Source organism: Anastrepha obliqua, chromosome 2 (assembly GCF_027943255.1).
Source record: "Anastrepha obliqua isolate idAnaObli1 chromosome 2, idAnaObli1_1.0, whole genome shotgun sequence".
In the NCBI taxonomy this organism is placed as follows: Eukaryota; Metazoa; Arthropoda; class Insecta; order Diptera; family Tephritidae; genus Anastrepha; species Anastrepha obliqua.
Window position 1 is genome coordinate 125,388,938 of NC_072893.1, and position 20,688 is coordinate 125,409,625.

At 38.4% G+C, this 20,688-nt stretch overlaps 1 protein-coding gene across 1 annotated transcript in view; it reads left to right on the top strand.

The window, feature by feature from the left end:
* The first annotated feature begins 641 nt into the window (after positions 1-641).
* The window catches only part of LOC129238943 (kelch-like protein 20), a 53,409-nt gene continuing 33,362 nt past the window's right edge, over positions 642-20,688 (top strand). The window contains exon 1 of the mRNA XM_054874189.1: positions 642-936. Coding sequence (XP_054730164.1) covers positions 901-936 — 36 coding nt within the window. The 5' untranslated portion in view covers positions 642-900. The remainder of the gene's footprint in view (positions 937-20,688) is intronic.

Here is a 20,688-nt window from a genome sequence, read left to right on the forward strand (position 1 = left end):
AAAAAATCGCGTTTGAAGAAGTCAAAAATCAAGTCGATGCTCATTTGTTTTTACGATTCCAAGGGAATTGTGCCAACTGGCCAAACCGACAATGCAATTTTCTATCTTGGCGGTTTGAAGCGTTTGTTGCATCGCATTCGTCAAATTCGCCCTAAATACCGCGAAGCAGGTAGCTAGCGCTTATTGCACCCTCTCATTGATCCGTTTTGTGATTGATTATTGACTAGAAATCGCAATTTAACCGTCAACCACTCATTGTATTCGCCTGATATGGCTTCCTGAGACTTTTTTGTGATTGCATTTGGCTATGAAAGGAAAACGTTTTACGTCCGTAAAGGTCATCCCAAAGGCTTGTACCGACATCCTGAAAATATTTCGATCAATGACCTGAAACACTCTTTCCAAAAGCTTTTAGATCGCGCAAAATAGTGTATCGAGGCCAGAGGAGCCTATTTTGATTAAATAAACTCGATGTTATCAGAGCAAAGCTTCTGTCGTTTCTATTTTAACTGAGTCTTGTTTATTTCAGACTTCACCTTGTATAGGATAATCAAAACTATATAAAATTCACTGTCGAAATGAAGCGAACAAATTTTCAGAACTTTTTACTTCATCTAATATTAAAATAGCCAACATTGTTTGTCGCCAGTCAAATAACTTTTTACAAATCAACGAGTTCTGCTATTTTCGAAAAAACGTTCATGCTCTATTGGGTGAAAACACCCTCTAAACACCAAACTACGCTCAGGTATGTGATGGCAACACACGATAACCACTCTTAACGCGAGTTCACAGTTCAAAAGCACACTGAGGCGTAAAGCTACAAATCTATCGGCGGCCAACCATCAGCCACATGGGTGGGAAAGGAAGTAAGGTGGAGTGCCCAAAAGAGTATTTCTCATGTCTACTCAACACTTCAGCGCAGCTAAACACAAAGTGAGTCAATTATGTGCCCACCAATTTGCATACAAAAGACATTAAAAAAAAGCAAAAATAAAAAAAAGAACCTAGTCATTTGTAGTTAGTTGGCGAAAAAATGCCAATCGATCGACGGCGATCGCGTTCGAGCAATCGATTTTGTGTGAAATGTGCGATCAACTGTATACAATATCCGGAGTTTGGAAAAAACAACGCCACACAAACACCACCAGCCTGTCAGGCGATCGGGCGCTGCCAGCATAGGTGTGACAATAACAAGAGTTGTGAAAAAATAAAGCATGAAATTAATGGAGGTGAGCGTTGCTAGACCGAAACCGCTAACTTATGATTCGATTTGTATTAGATTCGAGCGAAGACGAGGTAAGCTCGCAAGCACCTAACTATTTCGGTTATTAGATGATTTTAGTAGACAGTCAGGCAGTCTAGAATCTTTACAATTGAGTAAGTGTGCGTATGGGCAGTCCAGTTGATCGGTAGTACTCTTCGTTACCTCAAAACCTTTACTACCTAATTTTTTATTTATTTTTGTGCTTAGGCACCTCCTCTTACCCAGTCAACCGTTTGATCTGCTTGTTAGCGTAAACCACTGCAGTAAACAATGGCAATTAATTTAAATAAATTGGTCGCATATACAGCAGTCGCTGCCAAATTCAAAAGTGATCAGCGGTGGACTCAAGCAAGCGCTTGCATTCCAAAGTCAAGGCAGCAGAACATAAATGCCAGTGAACAATTGACCGACACAATGGGTTGGACTGCCAGCGAAAGGGCTGTGGAGCGTACGAGTAGACGTGTCGCTGTGATCAAAGTGCGCTGGCGATCTTATTGGGGTGTCGATTGGAATTTTAAACGGTAATCTTTTTTTTTTTTGTTTTTGCGCAGTTTTCGTGGTTTATTTATGGTTTGTATGTACGCAATGCGGCTGAGAATGAACGAAAAATTGAGATTTCACTTTTGGGGTTTTATTAAGCTGATTTTGATTTTTTTCTTAGTTCTTTAAAACAACAGAGATTTCAAGATGAATGAGAGCTTAAGATGAGGACGATCTATTCTACGTTATCGGAACGAACCCGGTTTATATACGGCCAAGAGCTGACACTCCAGCAGCATTTTTTGTATATATAAGAAAAATTTTTAGTACTACAAAAACAACAACAATGGGACATCGTTCAGTTAAAACATGAAATATCAAAGGCAGAGAATCCGGCTTGGAAATCCCCAGTATCTAAGTGGCTGAGATAAGGCGCGCATGGTTTTTCCCTCCCTCCCTGTAAACGACCTTTTTTAAGGTGTTGGAACTTCATACGCAAATAATACTGCTGCTGCTGTTTCTTTTTTGTTGTTGTTATAATAGCATAAAGCAATGAGAGCTCGTCTCGTCTCCCTCTTTCGTCTTGATCTTCATAGAAGGCGCACGGCATCAGCGACTGTTGAGAAACTTTGACCTCGAACTGTAGTAGCTCTTCACTTAAATTCACAATAAAGAGGCGTTTAAATTCAAGTGTAAAGAGGCCTTATAGCTTTTCTTAATCAAATCGGCTCAGATATTCATTTAATGGAGCCCAAGAGCATCTGTTTGATCCAGAGCCGTTTTGCGGCACACCCAATGGGAATATGAAAACATTAATAAGAAAAGGCTACCCCCTAATTCTACGTCTTCATCTCCTGATACCAATTGCTGTTCCCAAAGAGGGCGTTACAGATACAACAACCTGAAATAAGCAGCTACATTTTAGTTGTAAAGAAAATAAAGTTTTCCCATCAAAGAGCTCAAGAGCTTGGGATTATTTCCCATACTAAGGCTCACTACCTTAAATTGGGATGTGCTCGAACTAAAGTTGCTGTGACTTACTCTTCTTCAGAAAGGAACGCTCTCTGATTTGCTTAAGTGGCCACCTCGTTGCAGGAATGCGGGGATGGCGAGCAATCCGAGTAAGATCTATCGGGAGCTGCTTTCTGTGGTTATTCAAAAGAGCTCTCTCTGCCTTACTTTACCAGCCTCTATTTGGTTGTGAATCACAGCAGCCGCAAATTTGAGGCTCATTACCAGAAATTGAGATGTGGTCGTCCTGAAGCTGTGGTGGTGTTTTTAGCCGAGCTCCTTCTCCTATTTGTGGTGTGCGTATCGATGTGATTAATGCAAGGACCTACAGTTTTAAGCAGGGTCCAAACGGTAGATGGTTTTTATGAGGAGCTTTTTCATGGCAGAAATACACTCGGAGGTTTGTCATTGCCTGCCGAGGAGCATAACTTTTTCTATCATTTGGTGTTTCATGAACGGATACTCGAAACTACGCACTTCCGAATGATAGTCACGCACCAACCCATTCGGCTAGAGCTTCCGAACGTCTTACAATTCTTCAAAAAGCGGCAGCATTCAGTAATAGCAAACACTTTTGTCAGGAAAACACACGCAAAATCAGGCAAAAGAATATATCTTCTTAGCATCAGTTAGAAGGCTGAGAAAACGTCAACCTCAACCACCCCACCTATCTTGAAGTCATCGATGTGGAAGTGTTGGTTGCGGGAAAGATATCTGTACGAGCCTGATCTCGATGGAAGCAGATCTCGAAGGGGTTCGCAGATTTTTGGGTTATACAAAATACTTGTATACTCAGTATCCAGCCTGATAATGGCATGTAAAAGAGCAAGAAATCAAATCAAAAATAGTGGACAACGAAACCCAACTGTTCCGATTTGCATTCGATTCCAACTAGTTTTTAGTTGTATAGTACGAAACCAATTTTTCGTAGACCGTGCAATTTTTATTTTTTATTTTTTTTTTTTTGTAATGAGGTTTCTCAAATTACAATTACTTCTTCATGTATGCTTACCCACAGGCAAACTTATAGGCACGCATAGCCAACTGCATTTGAGTGTGTTTTACATGCCCCCAGAACTAAGTAGTCATTGCCATTAATCGCCTCCAAATACTAAAATTAACTCCAATTTTGCATTTTGCTTTTTTTTGTTCTGATTTTGGTTACCATATTGGTAGAAATTGTTGTTCTTGTTGTTGCTTTTGTTACTGCAAATAAAAATTATTTGTGTCGCCTAGATAATTTGCATTACCTTCACTTCATTGCTATTTTCGCCAACTGCAGATATTTGCATTTTGCCCGTCCACGTCTGCTTCTTTTTATTGTTGTCGAAATAAATAATTCAATTTTCAATTGCAATCACAATTTCAACGTCGAATGACAAAATTGTTAAATGAAATTGAGAAACGAGAATTGTAAATGCAGGATTGCCTAACAGAAGCGCGCGCAAGCAGGCTCTGGTTAATAAACACACACACACACACATGTTCATATGTATGTACATATGCACATATACGCATACAAGTTCACCATGCGCCACAAAGTTGACCGATCATCAATTTGGCGACATTTTAATGTCACCGTTTATGATAATCGCCACAAAATGTTGCAACTTGCAATTGCCACCAAAACCTATGGAATTACTTTGGATGGGTGACTGACTGACTGAGTTGGCGAGCGACAGCCGGTCTGTCATGTGTCCGATATGTGAAATGTGTTGGAATGACTGCACTTGAATTGTTCAATTGCAAATAGTTGACAGTCAGCACTGAGACAACAACTAAGTGCAGGGACGCGGAGTCGTTGAGGGGCGAGCGCGATATAAATGGAAAGGTGGCTGAAGAAAAAATAAAATAATTGTGCGTAAACGGGTGCTTAAGGATAATTTGACAATTGCGCAAGTAAGACCAACGCAGACCATTTGAAAATTCAAAACAATAACAAATACAACGAAAATGAGGAAAATTGTTGAGTAATTCAAGGAAATCGATAAAAGCAGACATTGGCTGGCGAGAGAAAATGCAGGAGTTTAGGAAAGCACGGGTTTGAGTGTGTAAAGGCAAATGCCGCTAAATACGGCAGGTCGATTATACCAAATAAGAAATGCATGAGTTGGTATTTCAGCGTCTATCGCCGACAGATTAGTCCTGCATGGCTATTTTCTCAGTTAATCAGGGAGCTATTCTCACACTGGCGTCTTTTGCAACCAAATCCAGGCTAGTTAACCAATACTGAACTCGGGTAATTTTTTTTTTGTTTTTTGTTTTTTTTTACCCCCATTTATTTTATACATCTGTCCTTTGACATTAAGTATGTTGTTTAACAATTTGGTCAGGATTTATATACATTGCTTAATGGCCAGTGTCAAAAGCGATAAAATTAAAATAAACGAAATAATATATTATACAATTAAATAATATACAATAATACAATACAAGTTTCACTTTACATGATTACATTTTACAACTATTTTTAATTATTTTTTTTACGTATTTATGGTTTTTTAGCATTTATCATACTAGGTTGCTCGGTCGGGTTCTCTTTAAACGCCTTTTCCCATTTCTTTCCCTTTCAAGAAGTTTGTTGATTTCTGCATTACTGTGTGTGTGTATTTTTTCAAAGTGCCTTGCTGTTATCTTTTTGATTTCTTCGTCTACTCTTGCTATATTAAAACTCCTGTGGATGTCATCATTTTTCGTGTACCTGTCAGACATGGTCAAAATTCGAAGAATCTTAGATTGCTGACGTTGGATTTTTTCTATATGAGTTTTTTTAGGCGTTCCCCACACCTGTAATCCATATAGCCAGATTGGTTTAATCATAGTTTTGTACACTAACAGCTTGTTCTGTATAGTGAGTCTGGATTTGGAACAGACTAACCAATGAAGTTGTCGAAGTTTTTCTTTTATTTGTTTGACCTTTTGCTTTATGTGGTGATTCCAATTTAGTTTGGAGTCCAAGTGAATTCCCAGATATTTAGTAGTTGATTCTATTGTAATTGCTTTATCATTTATTTTAATTGGAACTGCGGTAAATTTTGTTTTGTTAGTAAATATAACCTGTACGGTTTTGTCTTCATTTATTTTTAGGCACCAGTTATCAAACCATTCCTTAACTGCGTTGGGGTATCGCTGCAGTGTTTTAGTAGCGATAATTAAGCTTTTGTCTGATGCTAATAGTATTGTATCGCCTGCGAACGTAGCAATTGAAGAATTAGTTTCGTCAGGAGGTGGTATATCCGCGGTGAATAAAACATATAGTAGAGGGCCAACAACGCTTCCTTGCGGAACTCCAGCAGTTATTTGATGAATACCTGAACATTGATTGTCATATTTAATATAGAAGCTTCGGTCGCTTAGATAGCTTTTTATGATGAGATAGTAGTCAAAAGGTAGCATTCTTTTTATTCTGTGGAGTAAGCCTTCATGCCACACTTTGTCAAACGCTTTAGCTACGTCCAAAAAAATACTGCGGCACAGTATCGATTGTTTTCAAGGTCTGATTGGATTTTATTTGTAATTCTATGCATCTGTTGAATAGTCGAATGCTTTTTTTCTAAATCCAAATTGATGATCCGGTATTATACGTTTTTGGTCTAGAAGTTGGCTTATCCGATCATGCAGTAATTTTTCAGCAATTTTAGATATTGTCGGTAATAAGCTTATTGGTCTATATGATGACACGGTAGTTGGATCTTTACCCGGTTTTGGCAATGCAATAATCTCTGCCTCTTTCCAGAGCTTCGGAAAGTATTGTAAGCGAAACATTGCATTAAAAACGTTTCGCAAGTATATATAGGGTTTTTTAATAGGTGCGCTTCAACTTTTTGCCGATAGGGAGGGCGAACGACGCAATATTTTTTATTTTTCGCTTGTCATTTGTAAACTTCATTAGTATACATTTCATCATGGAACGCTACACACTTGAGCAACGATTGCAAATCGTGCAAATTTTTTATGAAAATAATTGTTCGAAATTGCTGGAAGTTCGTCCGATTTATGCAAAAGAGTGGTCGAAAATTGGGTTCAAGGATTGGACTTCGTAAAACGTGCACGCGGTGGTCATGCAAAAGAAATCGAATTTCATACTTAAATGTATATATTCAAACTCGATAATAAAAAAAAATTAGTTAAAAAAGTCAAACCGTTTGTGTTTTATTCAAAAAAGTTCAAAAGTTGAAGCGCTCTTACTGAAAAACCCTATATATGCCTTGGTTAGTAGCTCCGCTAATGCTTTTCCTGTTATCATGTCCTATTCGGGAGCTTTTTTATGTTTTATTCCTTTTTTGATGCAAGCTATTATTTCGTGTGTATTCGTCCTTTTTATTTTTGTAAAATCATAGTGGAAGTTGTTTTGGTTGTTGATTTTCTTTTCTTCGCCATTTGATAGAACGTTTTCGAAGTAATTTGCCAATGTTTTCGCTTTTTCCTCTTTTGTAACAGCCCATGAATTGTCATCTTTTTTTAGTGGTGGTTGATGTTTTATTTGAGTTTTTAATTTTTTAGTACAATTCCATAAAAGTAGTTTGTATATTGATAGGGAATCAGATTCTTCAAATAGTTTTCGATTTCTTTGTTATTTCTCTTATTTAAGGTATCCTTAAGAATTTTTGTAGCTAAGTTTAGTTTTCTCTTGTCGTCAGGTGATCTAGTTTTTTGCCATCTTTTTCTTAACTTTCTTTTTTCTATAATTTGCTTTTTAATAGTAATGTCAGTTGTTGGTGCCGATCTGATCCCTGCTTCTAGTACTACGTCATTAAAATGGATAATGGCATGTTCAATATCAAGTTGCGTTTTTAATATCACATTTGGTATAAGTTGATCGTCAATATGGTGGCGAAATTTTTCCCAATTGGTTCTGTCATTAAGTAATTAATGTCCATAATGTCGAGAGGTCCCAGTTTATTTAATTTGTGTAACTGCGCTTCAAAATATTTAAGGAATTGAAATTATGAAATTACTAGATTTAACCCGTGGCCCCGGTCGCATAGGAGTAGTTTTGAGGGATTTAGGATATGTATATAAAAGAATTACAAACAATAATTTCATAGAAAATAATTTTTTATTAATAACCATAATATTACAATACCCGGCATCCGTTGCTATGCCTCGTTGAACAAAATCAAAACAACCAATCAGAAAAATATCAAGCAAATTATTTTTATTAATTTTCTATCTCAACCCGTTTTTGAACTTTGCATTTGGGTCATAGTTGAACAGCTTATGTGGATTATGAAGTCTAGAGTGTGCTATAAATAGTGGGAAATAGGAAAAACTAAGATTTTTTAAATTAAATTTAAGCAAATATTCGATTATTAGTGACGAATGAGAGTGGTGACGTGGCCTGTGGGCTGTGGGCTGTGGGAAGGGAGTTCCATCATAAAAACAAGCCTATAACCTTCATTGGGTGAAAATATGAATGTGTTATATAAAAATTTGGACGTCATTTGGTGTTGTCGTTTCGTAGTGATGCGCGGACAAAGTACAGACATTCACCTTTATAGTATAGATTTATGAGTTAGGCAGTTAGGGTTCTTTCATAATTCCATGTGAGGAGCGGGTCACGCTTCGAAGAGGAAGTATGTATATCTGAGCGATCATTCTAGCACTGCTGATTTTTGCAACCAAGTCGAAATTGATTAAACTCTAATGACTAACAGCTGCAATAGAGTGGTTCGAAAAAAATGCGAAAAATCGCTACTGAAAAGCAAATGTTGGGTCACCAAACAAACAAAAAAAATTAGATAAGAAATTTTAGTTTTTTTTCCTAGTTCCCTAAGGCCTATTTTGCCTTAGCGGTAATAGAGTGGTTGGAAATTCACATATTTTATTGAAAAGCACACGTAGAAAGTATTAAAAAACAAACACACAATAGAAACAAAATTATTAAAACATAATCATTTTTTTAAATCCACCAAAACGGTTTTTTTTAAATGAAGGGTAATAGAGCGGTTCGCAAAATATAATAATAAAACTGTGTGAAAGGCAAATATTGAGAGTATATAAAAAAACCGAATATTAGCAAACAACAATATTAAAAGAAAAATTTATTGAAATCCTATAATGAAATTTTTATCTTATGGTAATAGAGTGGTTCGAAAATCCGCGAAAAATCCTGTTCCAAAGCAAAGTAGAGTATCTCAAAAAAAATATTATAAATACTAATTTTTTTTTTTAAATCTCCTAATGAATTTTTCGTCTTAAGGGTAATAGAGTGGTTCGAAAAAAAGAAGAAAAAACCCCGTATGAAAATCAAATGTTGAGGTTATCTAAACAAAAAAGAAAACTAGAAAAAGAATGTATTACAAACACTTTTTTAAGCCCCCTGATGAATATTTTGTTAGGTTAATAGAAAAGCAAATGTAGAGAGTATTTAAAAAAAAACAAAAAAAAGGAAAAATATTACTAAAACAACTTTTTTTTGAAATACGCCAAATGGAATTTTTATCTTAAAGGTAAGGAAAGGTAAGAAAAGGAAAAAAGTGTAATAAGCAAATATAGACACTACCTCAAAAAAAACTAATATACATTTGAAAAACATGTTTGAAAAAATGCGAAAACCCCTTAGTAGAGAATATCTAAAAAGCAGAAAATAGAAAAAAATATTAAACTAAAATAAATTTATTATAAAAAAATATATTAAACATTTTTTTTCTCAAATCGGCTAAAATTATTTTTATGTCTTAAGGAGCAGGACCTCTTTTACGTCATGAAAATTAGACCGATATAAAAACAATGTGTTCGTAAATTTTTTTTTTTTTTTGCATTTGAGCTTGAAAACACATATAGGTGTATTATAAAAGAAGTAAATGGCTGCGCATGAAGCTGGAAAAGTTAGTATCCAGAATTTACAAAAAACTTGTAAATTAACCAATCGAAAAAGTTCAAAGTGTAGAATGCATTTGTACCGCGGTGCTTAAATTTTTACGTCAATCAGTTGAAAACTTTTTGCGATGTCATGATCAATGTTTTGAAAAAAAAACACGTGGTATTGAAAAATCGCAAAAGTATATAACAACAGAAGGTTTTCTGCGTTCTCCTCCAGTGTTGTCTTAAAATAACATAATCATATAAATATAGAGATATTTTTATCGGAAATATCTTAAAATATTTCTAAAACTTTAATTTAAGTTAGAACTAAGTGTAAACACCAACAAATTTTTTTAAATTTTTTTAATTTTTTTTTATTTTTTTTAAATTTTTTTTTTATTTAAAATTTTTTTTTTTTAATAATCAAAAAACTTTCACCACTACACGATTACTTTCGACATTCACGAAAGAATGCCCTGCTAACTCACTATCGGTTAATTACGTCATTATGGGTTACAATCAGGTGTGAAGGTTAGGTTAGTTTATTGTGGTATTCGGTCTGTACGACAAACTCTCTTAGACCCTACAGATCCGTTGTGATACCACTTTGCGACAGGGGAACCTCATTTATTTTTCTGCGTGTAACCATTTGCGGCTCTTCTGAAACGCAGGATTGAATCCATTCCCATGCCAGACAGTTCCGTAAAAGAATTTAGAAAATATTCACCTAGAAAACCTGCTCTGACTTAAGTTAAAGCTGGACAATAGCAAAGGAAGTGAACTGTTTCTTCCTCTTCCTCATCTCTGCAACTTCTACAATATTCATGGGAGATAACTGTTAGTTTCAAGGAATACCCGCCAAATAGCTAATGATCGTTTTTTCAAGCCACGGCCTTCAAGATATCCGCTCTTGAAAATCTAATCTAATTTGCGGCCGGTTACTATGGCTGTAGCTGTTACGCATGTTATTCTTAATTTGCTCAGGGCCATAGGTATCCGAATGGTACTTCTATCACTAAGCTGTTGAAGAGTTGGACCTTTCCTGGCTAGCTCATCGGCTTTACAATTTCCTCAATATCTTTGTGCCTAGGAACCCAAATAAGGCTGACCTTGCAGACGGTGCTAATATCATTTAGAGCTGTCCGGCATTCCTGTGCAACCTTTGATCTTTGTATAGCCGCATTCATTGATTTAATAGCCGCCTGGCTATCCGAGAATATATTTACGGTAATGGCAGTAGTAATAGGGGTGAAACGAACAAATGATTTCATTACCGTTACGAGTACAAACAATTTTTCCCAAAAGTTCGGTAGTTTTCCTCCAAAACCCGCTCTACCCTACCTTGGATGCGCTGTAGGTATAAGGGAGTGGTGCCTCTTCTTTGTATTGTTGTGCTATAGTAGCCTGATTCGGCCAGCAGTCTGCTTCTTCAACTTCATAATTGGAACCTACGCAAAAGTGCTAACCAAGCGATGTATTTAACACACATTTTTGGGTTTAATTTTAATTAGATTTCACTTAAAAAAAAAAATGGATTGCATTGCTATGTATATATTTATATATACATATGTACATATGTATGTGTGTCCATATATACTATTTAGTACGAATTTATTCTTATTCTTAAACACATAGCGCTTTACTGAAAATAAAATTCTACCGAACTCATTTACATTTATGATTTGTATTTGGAATAAACAAAAAAATGTTTGTCGCATTATTATGCTGCTGGCGTTGCCATATCTTTGTGTCAAACAACCATTTACAATTATTACTTCCGTTCGCAGTTGAGGTGAGGCAAAGCAGGCATTATCATAATAATAAAGATAATAGGTTACGCAGGCAAAAGAGATATCCTAGATAAGGTGGTACGTGCCACAAATACTCGAAAAGCAGTAGGCAAAGGAAAAAAACTATACCCACGCAGCTGTAAATGGAGCTACACTGCCACTACCATCCTAAAGCATACAATAAAAAAACACTCTCACGTGCTTCTTTAAACCTTCTGATTGTATCTGAGATGTGGTTTACTATTGTTCTGCTCACTATTTTTTTATTGCATGCAGTTTGGCGCTTAAAATTTTGAAATTTTATTTACCTTACACACTGCATTTTTTATTTTGATTTTTCTTCAGTTTAATTTTTTGATGTCATTGTGCTACTTCTACGAACCCACACAATTGTCAAGTCGTGTCAATTACACCACTTATTCTTCACCTTTTTCTCAATGACTTGACTTGACTCAGGTAGTTTTATTATAGCAGTAATTTAGAGATCGACCTTTTGCCATAAGAAACGGCGCATGCGCCACTTGTTGTAATAAAAGTACTTCTGTCAATTTGTTTTTTGTTCCTACAAAATGTTTTGTTCTAATTTCATTCATGGCTACAGCATTAATTTAAGAGTGAAGTGGTCACGTGTGTGTTACCTTTCATAGCTCAAATAAATGTTGACAAAGTAAAAGTTGGATCGCAACCCATTAAAGGAGCCAAGGAACTGTTGGGAATTGAAGCCAGAAAAGGCCAAGATGGATGTGAGCGCCCAAAAGGGTCATGGCGACAGTTTCTTAGGATGTGTGCGGTGCCATTGGCATCGATCAAAAAGGTAGTTTCGCAGTTTTTTTCTCACATTTTTTTGATATTTAAAAAAAAAAAACATGATTAAAAGTTTTCATTTCCCTCGTACTTTCCTTCGTTTTCCCATATTTCAGAGGAAAACTGTTATAGAACTTCGACTGAAGGAACTTAGCCAGGCAGGTTGGCACTACTGTGGGTGAGGCTTTACGCTCATTTAACTTTTTTTTTTTGCAACTGACTTTTGTGCTTTTCACATCTTTAAAAAGGTTAACGCTTCCGTAATTTTGTGTAAAAGTCGGAAACCTCCGAGTGTATTTCTACCATGAAAACGCTCCTCATAAAAATCCATCCTCTGTTCGAAGATGGCGTAAAACCTTACATCAACGTACGAGAACACCTAAAGAGATTTTTGAGAACAAAAAAAAAGTAGTTTCAGCGCAACTTTGACCGTTGAGGACGCATATTGTTGGAAAAGCAGCAATAAAGCTTTGACGAGGAAAGATGGTTAGAGGGATACGAAAGTCCTTTGAAAAACCCGTGCAAAGTCAGAGAGATGGGCTACTTGCGCGTGTCGAGTCTATGTTTAGTTAGTAGCATCTCTTGGAAGAACACACACCAAGTTTCAGAAAGACAGGTTTGGCATTCGTTTGAATCGAGAAAATCGAGTGATTCTCCTTTTCCATCTCGACAACGCACCAGCTCACGCCTCAGCCGTTGTGGTCGCAAAATTAATGCAAATAGGGCTCCGTCCGTTTCACATCGCCCCTATTCTACAGACTTGGATCCTTCGCATCCTTCGCATCCCTCGGACTGCCATTTGTACCCCAATTTGAAGAAATGGCTGTCGGGGAAAAAAATTTTATTCAAACGAAGAGGTGATTGCAGAAACGAATGACTATTTTTCAGACTTGGACAAATCCTATCACTCGGAAGGGATCAACGAACTTCCGAAAGGGTTTTCACACAAAGTGTATAAGCCTAAAGGGAGACTATGTCGAATATATAAATAAGGAAAGCTTATCCCAAACACTTAAGTAGTTTTTATTTTTGCACGGAACTTTCAAACGACCCTCGTAAAAAATTGTATGCACTAAAAAATAGATGTTAGATTTCATCGTATCGTATATGGGCTTAGTCCCCAAATAGAACGGATGATTTGAGTATGTCTCTGTAGTACGTTTTGTGGCAAGCCCAAACAGGAAACTGTCGAACTTTCTTCTAAAATTTGGTGGAAAAGGCGTTCGGTTGATGGTCGGTATTATTACAGGACACAACCCATGGGGTCAGCATATGAACACCATTGGAATAATTGAGGACCCGATGTACCTGTCTTGCTTGGAGGAGGTTGATAGCACTGAGTAATTTCGCTGTGAGTGTCCTGATTTTGCAGACCAAGGCTACGAATTTTGGGTTCCCATGTGACGAGAACGAGTGATATTAGTATTTTCAGATTTGCCAAAGCACCTGGAAAACTCTCACAAGACTAGCTATGTCTATCTGTGCCTCTATCTCTATTCTATCCTATCTCTTTCTTTCTGGTCTCTATCTCTGTCTCCTATTCTCCTTGACTATCTACTTTTACTGACCAAAGCTTTGAATACAATGAGCTGTTTAGCCTGAGTGTTTTAGGAGTTTCCAATATCTTGGTGCTCCTTGGCTCGAGTTTTTTTTTCAAATAAAAAATAATAATAAAAAAATGTCTCTTTAGACAATTTCAACCAGTTAGACAATCAGTGAGGAAACTTATGTCAATCCTATCCAGCGATAAGAATTTACGATTAATAGTAGATATGGAAGAAGACCAGCAAAACTCACTGAATGGTTCGAGCTCCATACAACCTTTTGCAGCTTCTCCATTTAGATTAAGATCTAGATTAAAGATCTACTCATTACAGTACCTCAATCAGGCCTAGTTACCATACTAAATTTCAGATAGCGCTGGGTTGGACTGAGCATACATATGTGCCTTTCTGAAAATGACTGAGATGTCCCAATTTTTCCCGCGCTATAACGCTGCATTCAAGAAGAAGGTGTATTGGAGTCTCCGGGGATTGGTCGCAGAAAGGGCAAGAGTCAGTGAACCCCATCCCAATCCAAAGCAGATAACTGCGCAGTCCGCAGTCTCAATTTATCCTTGGGAAGAGTTTTGAGATATGAAAATCCTCCACTCGCCAACTCTTCAGCGACCTTATTTCCATACATAACGCAGTGGCCAGATACCCTATGTAACGTAATTGATATTTTCAGCCCGACGAGAGGGTAATTCCGAATTATAAGAAGTAGACATAATTGGAAAGGGCCCGCATTTGCAATTTTCCCCCGGGGCCCGGATATGCTCTCTACGGCCCTGGATATTTTGTATCCAAGTTCTTCTCTCGACGAAGAAAACTAACACTTAATGAGGCTCTCATCATGCCCATCCTAACGTATGGCGCAGAAGCGTGGACGATGAGAACATCCGATGAGGCGTCACTTGGAGTGTTTGAGAAAAAGATTCTGCGAAAGATTTTTGGACCTTGCAGGTGGTGATGGCGAGTATCGCAGATGATGAAACAATATGTTGTATGAACTTTACAATGATGCAGGGAATACCCCAGCTAGCAAATCGATATCAAGCAACGATATTGCAACTCTCCGATGCGCCATTGGCCTCAATTCCAGGATGGAATCAACCGAGAGGGAGGAATGTTATAGTGTTAGTGATTGCATGCCACAGATCCCACTGGAGTGGCAGTACCTTTGATGATGTTCCTGACATTTTCGATTTGAATTTCCTATGAAAAAAAAACACTAAAGATATTCTTCGAGTTTCGATATTTTTCCCCCCTTCATGACCGAAAATGATTTCATCTGTAGTTGGTGATGCAAGATGGCGAACTCTCGAGAGACGAACTTCGGCAAGGGGGTGGGCTTTCATGTCTCCTCTTTAATATTGCCCTTGAAAAAGTTATGAGGGACTCTGCCGTAAACACAATTCGGTTCAATTGCTGGCTTCCGCGGACGACATATACATAATCGCATCCTCGCTGCCGCGTTTGAAATACGCCTTCACCAACCGGTGCTATTTTTCGCTGGGTCAACACCTAGAGAGTCGTATCCAGACAAAAAAACAAAAATTCCACTATATTGCTGAATTATAATTTCCATCTTGCTATACGATAGTGAAACGTGGACACTCAGAGATGCAGAAAAACAGAAGCTGCTGATTTTCGAGAGAAGAGTTCTGCGAAAAAATTTTGGCGCGATATGCGATTAAGACGAATGGCGAAAACGCTACAATCATGAACTCGGAAAACTATATACACACCCATCTGTGATAGCCACAATAATGGAACAACAGATTGAGATGGGCAGGTCATATATTGCGGGCTAGCACGGATTACCCACCTCAACAAATACTCTTCAGTAAATGCCACAGACAGAGAAGAAGGGGCCGCCCGCCACTTAGATGGATTGATGATGCAGAAGAAGACGCAGGCGTATTGGGATTTCGGGCATGGAAAACACAGGCCCGAAACCGAGACAATTGGAGGTATATGCTACAGCAGGCGAAGGCCCGACTAGGGTTGTCCAGCCAACAATGATGATGATAGTCAGTCATTGAACACCCGTAAGTTCAATCACCTGTAATTTAAACGCTGCGCTCACAAGCCGAGAAGGCGATTTACTGACCGTGACAATAAATGTACACTCTTTTATGCCATGATTTCCACACAAAATATGACAAAATTTGCTAGTGAAATGGGAAATTCTTTCCTTTTTTTTAAATTATTAAAAATATAGTCCGAAATTTTCACACACAAATCAAGCATACATAGCTGCATAAGTAGCAAGCTGATGTGTTGCAGATAAACATAAGCATGTGTGTATGTGTATGTGTGTGTATAAATATTCTATATATTCACATATTTTTATCTCTCCTTATTTATTACAGTTATAGTCTATGTCAAAGGACACTTACATTCTGTGTGCCTGTGTGTGTGTGAGTGCGTACAAGTATAAGATATGCATGGCTATGCTTACAAAGCTGCACTACAACTCACACACACACGTTGCAAGCAAATAGTGGCACATCCTACGCAACAAGCTTCTCAATAGATGCGCACTAAACCAGAATATTATTATCATTATGCAAACGTACTTGTGTGGAAATCTACATACGCAAATGTACATAATGTAATGTTATTAGTATTAGTGGTGGTACGAGTAGTAGCCGGCCAGTGCGCCCAAAGGCAAGCTAATATACAAACACACAGGTTGGCACAGCTCCGCACTCGTCCTGCCAATATTTTGCATAATAATAATGACTGTGCATGCAGTCAAGTCCAGTCGAGTCAGAATTTAATGGACTGGAAAACTGTCCAGTGCGAAGGAGCAAAGATTTAACATTACAACAATACCAGCAGCCAGAAATTACAACAACTACAATAGCCGAGGAGCAACAATACAAACGTGCAATAATAATTCCAACACAGCAGCAGTCAAATTTTTTACGGTACATTCGTGTGTTTCCTAGTGTGTGTGGGATGTCCAAGCAAGGCACATAAAGTTTATTGTAGCATGAAGCGTGGGCATCAAGCTGGTTTACATGTATGTGTGTTTATGCTCTGTGGTAGTGGTACGAGTCTATGACGCAGGCATGCATACAAATTACTCGATGATCGCATCGAGCCACACCAAGCAACTCTGTGTAGCTAATGGAGCCAAAATTTTGTCCACAAACATTGTGAGTGGCCTGTGGACGTTAAATCACGCACCCACACATATAGGGCAGCATAAATATGTGCAAATGTGCATACAAATACATGCATACCACAGATGAGTATATTTTCCTAGGTCTATGATTTATTATAGGAAGATGTGCGTACGTAAATGTTTTGCTCTAACTGCACGAAACTGTTGTGGATATGAGCAGGTGTGCGCAACCCAGCAGCGCTGCGTAAGATTGCAAGCAGTTGGGAATTAAAGTCATTCAGCAGCCATTAGTTTGAGCGTGCCTGTTCAAAATATCCATTCAGCATTTATTCATCATCATTGTTGGCGTGATGGTCCGTGTTGAACCTTGGCCTCCCTCAAAATCTTCGACCGAGAATCTCGATCGCGATCCAGATATTCTCCAGTTTTTCAGTTCAAAGATCTTTGCGTCGTCATTAACTGCATCAATGCAGGTTTTCCTTGAGAGACCTATTTTATAAGGTACCTACAACTTAGCATTATAGATCCTTTTTGCAATATCGTTAGGATCCATCCCCAAAACATATCCAGCCCACTTAGGATGCTGAAGCTTGATGTAGTCGGCGATTTAGAAGTCATTTAGCTCAGCTAGGCAATCATCGTTGTAACGTAGGCGATAATTGATGTGATTTATTCGCGCCAGCACAAGAATTCGGCGTACAATTTTTCGCTCAAATGTGTTAAGATTTTCTTCATCCATCTTAGGCGTCTCCCTGGTTTCAGATACTTAAGTAACACAAGGCCTAAATACTATTTTATAGAGTGTCAGCTTCGTTCGCTTAGAAAGAAACGAAGAATCTAGAGCCGTGTACAGCGAAAAGAAGACCACGCCTGGAACCTCGCAATCACTTCTTGTTTGGCGTCCGTAGAGATGAAAGATCCAAGATATTTGAACATTGTCAGCTCCTCAAAAGTGTAACTGTCGTTCAATATCGCAGATTACATTCATTTGGAACTTTCCCAGTGCACAAAAATTTAATTTTGATACTTTTATGCAAATGCCTGCGCTCTCAAGTTTTAGAAATCCGTTTTCAAAGCTGCTGTACTCCAGCATGTTGATGTCATCCGAATTTGCGAGGATTTTACCATAAAAGTGCCCTTCAGGCATATACGAGGCATCCGCGTATCTTCTCCAGAGCAAACACAGAAGGAGAAGAATAGAAACCAGACAGATGGAAAAGAGGAATAAGGGGCTTTGGATTAGAGGTAGTAGCTATTTGCGTCCGTATTAACCGCTTCAAGGTACTAATGAGATATCACCAGATGTGTGATATTTAAACTCGCAGTATCCGCAGGTGTAACGAAAAAAAGGAGAGCCCAGATGTCTAAATCTTGGAACCGCCTGCACACCTAATACTAAAGATACCTATCAAACTCGAAAGCTGCGGCTTTATTAGCCTTGGTAGTTCTCTCGAGCGAAACCGATCTATCCGTGCTCCGCAGGATCTCGTGACTTTGCACGTTTTCGCACTAGGCCAGCGCCCGCGGGCCACAGGTTCCCAAAGAAGCCCCAATACTCGCATTTTGTGATGAAACCGTCTCTAGGGTACCCTGGGTTGCAAGCTGATCAGCCTAGCAGTTTTCCTCTATGCCGCTAAGACCGGGAGCCCAAATGCGCCTAATATCGAAGCACTCGGCTGAAATCGAGAGAGAAATCAAACATTCCCTGACTAATTTCGAACGCACACACAACGATCCCAAGGCCCCAATTACCGCTTGTCTGTCGGAGTAGATGTTTACATCCTTTACAGTAATTGCAGAAGTAAGCAACCAATCCACTGCTTCCTTAATTGAGGCCACCTAAGCTTGGAAAACACTACAGTGGTCCGGAAACTTAAATTTGGTTTTGATGGTGGAATTCCTCGCAGAATACTCCCACACCAACTCTTCGAGTCCTCCGTAAACATATTTGCCATGCCCTGCCTCTAAATGTTGCACACCGCTCACTCCTCCCTTGAGGGAATATGAATGGAAAAAGTTCCGCTCGGACTTAGCCAGGGTGTACAACTATCCAGCAAAATGGGGATGAACTTAAAGTTTTTAATAATAATACTGTATCCGCAGCTTAAGTCTAGCTGATGGCCTGAACATCCCCGGCAGTTTTTCCTGCAAGGTCCACGGGTGCCACATTCAGCATAGCGTTGAGCGCTAGAATAGGAGTCTGCCAAGGCGCTCACTAATTCCAATGAGGGCAGACCTTCGGGCCCACTCTAGCTTCTTAACTGATGTTATCCTTTCCCGCGAAGTCACCCAGACAAGGACTCCGTACACCAAATTGGTTTTATAACACAATTAATATAAAGCCAAGACATAACTTTAGGCGAGAGGTTCCATCTTTTGCCGGTAGTGGATCTATAACCATACAAGGTGACTGTTGCCTTCCTAATTCTCTCCTCAATGTTAGGTTTCCATGTTAGCTCTCTGTCAAGGATAAGTCCCACGTATTTCATCCTGCCAGAGAGCAGCAACGGAGCGCCCGCTATTGAGAGGAGAAAGACTCCAAGTATTTTATATTTCCTCATAAATAAGACGAGCTCCATCTTCAGAGAATTTATCGAGGGACCGCAATTTGCGATGAGTGTATTTCTGTATTAAAAACCTCCTTATCAAAAAACCACCTGTCTTGGAGCCGAATTTTTATTACAATTTCGAACTTATTAATCAGAATTTTTAGGGAAATTACGAGGATGCAGTTTTGTAGTCCATTGAACTTTGTTAAAATAGAATGCAAGTTTCAAGTTACTCAAAAATTCCTTTGATTTTTGGCATTTTTTTCTGCTGGCGGTATTGGCTGGGGGCAACCTATTCATAAAAAACAAATTTCGAGCATTTGTTGCGCGAGACTACAAAACTGCATACTCGAAATGTGTCCAGAAATTCTGATTAAAAAGTTTGAAGCTCTGACGAAAACTCGCCGATTTTTCATAAATTTTGTAGAAAGTTTCAAACTTTGCGTTATATGGTTTTTGTTGTAGTATAAAACATAGCTTTATAAAAAACATAGTTTTATAAAAACATAGTTTTCATCTCGTTTCAGATTTCCAATAGTCACTTCGATTTTCTTAGGTTTTCTTAGATTTAATCGCATAAAGCTGATCTTAGATAGTATATTTTAGACAGATTAAGTTCCTTAAGCCTTAAAACATATGAGCTTCAAACTCAATTGGACAAAACACATCTCTAATGGGTAGCAGCACTCGCCAAACCTTTACACATCGCCGAGCAACCGCATAGCTTTGGTTAATTTTGAGTTGCTTGTATTGGTTGTGAGAATGACCATCAGCCGGCAGGAATAGCAAATGACTGGGAAGGCTATGCGGGATGAAAACAAGCACATGCCTCATTACACATACACACATACATACATACATATATAAATATAGACCAACATGAAGTCGAGCTTTCGTTGCGGGCGAGAAAATTAAATTGGCCAAAAACTGTATCCATAACTTTTGGCTATAACCATTGGACGTGTGGTGTCCCACGGAATATCGTATGTGTATAAATGGGGGGAGACAAGAGCGCATAATACAAGGAGGGCGGGGTAAGTATGTGGCAGTGCATAAGCCAGAGCGCAGTGAATGAAGCGTACGCAGAGGCATGAATAAGCGGCGAAACAATAGCTTTCGGGGACGTTGTGAATGTGGGCACTATCAGGTTGTAAAAGGCTCTAGCACCAGCAGGCCACTTAAATAAGGCGCACAATATATTCATATACATACATACGCACACATGCACCGCATACACATGAATTTTAATATGCGTTTGTATATACAGTTACGGAGTTGGGCATGCATACCGCTTGGTTTGGCA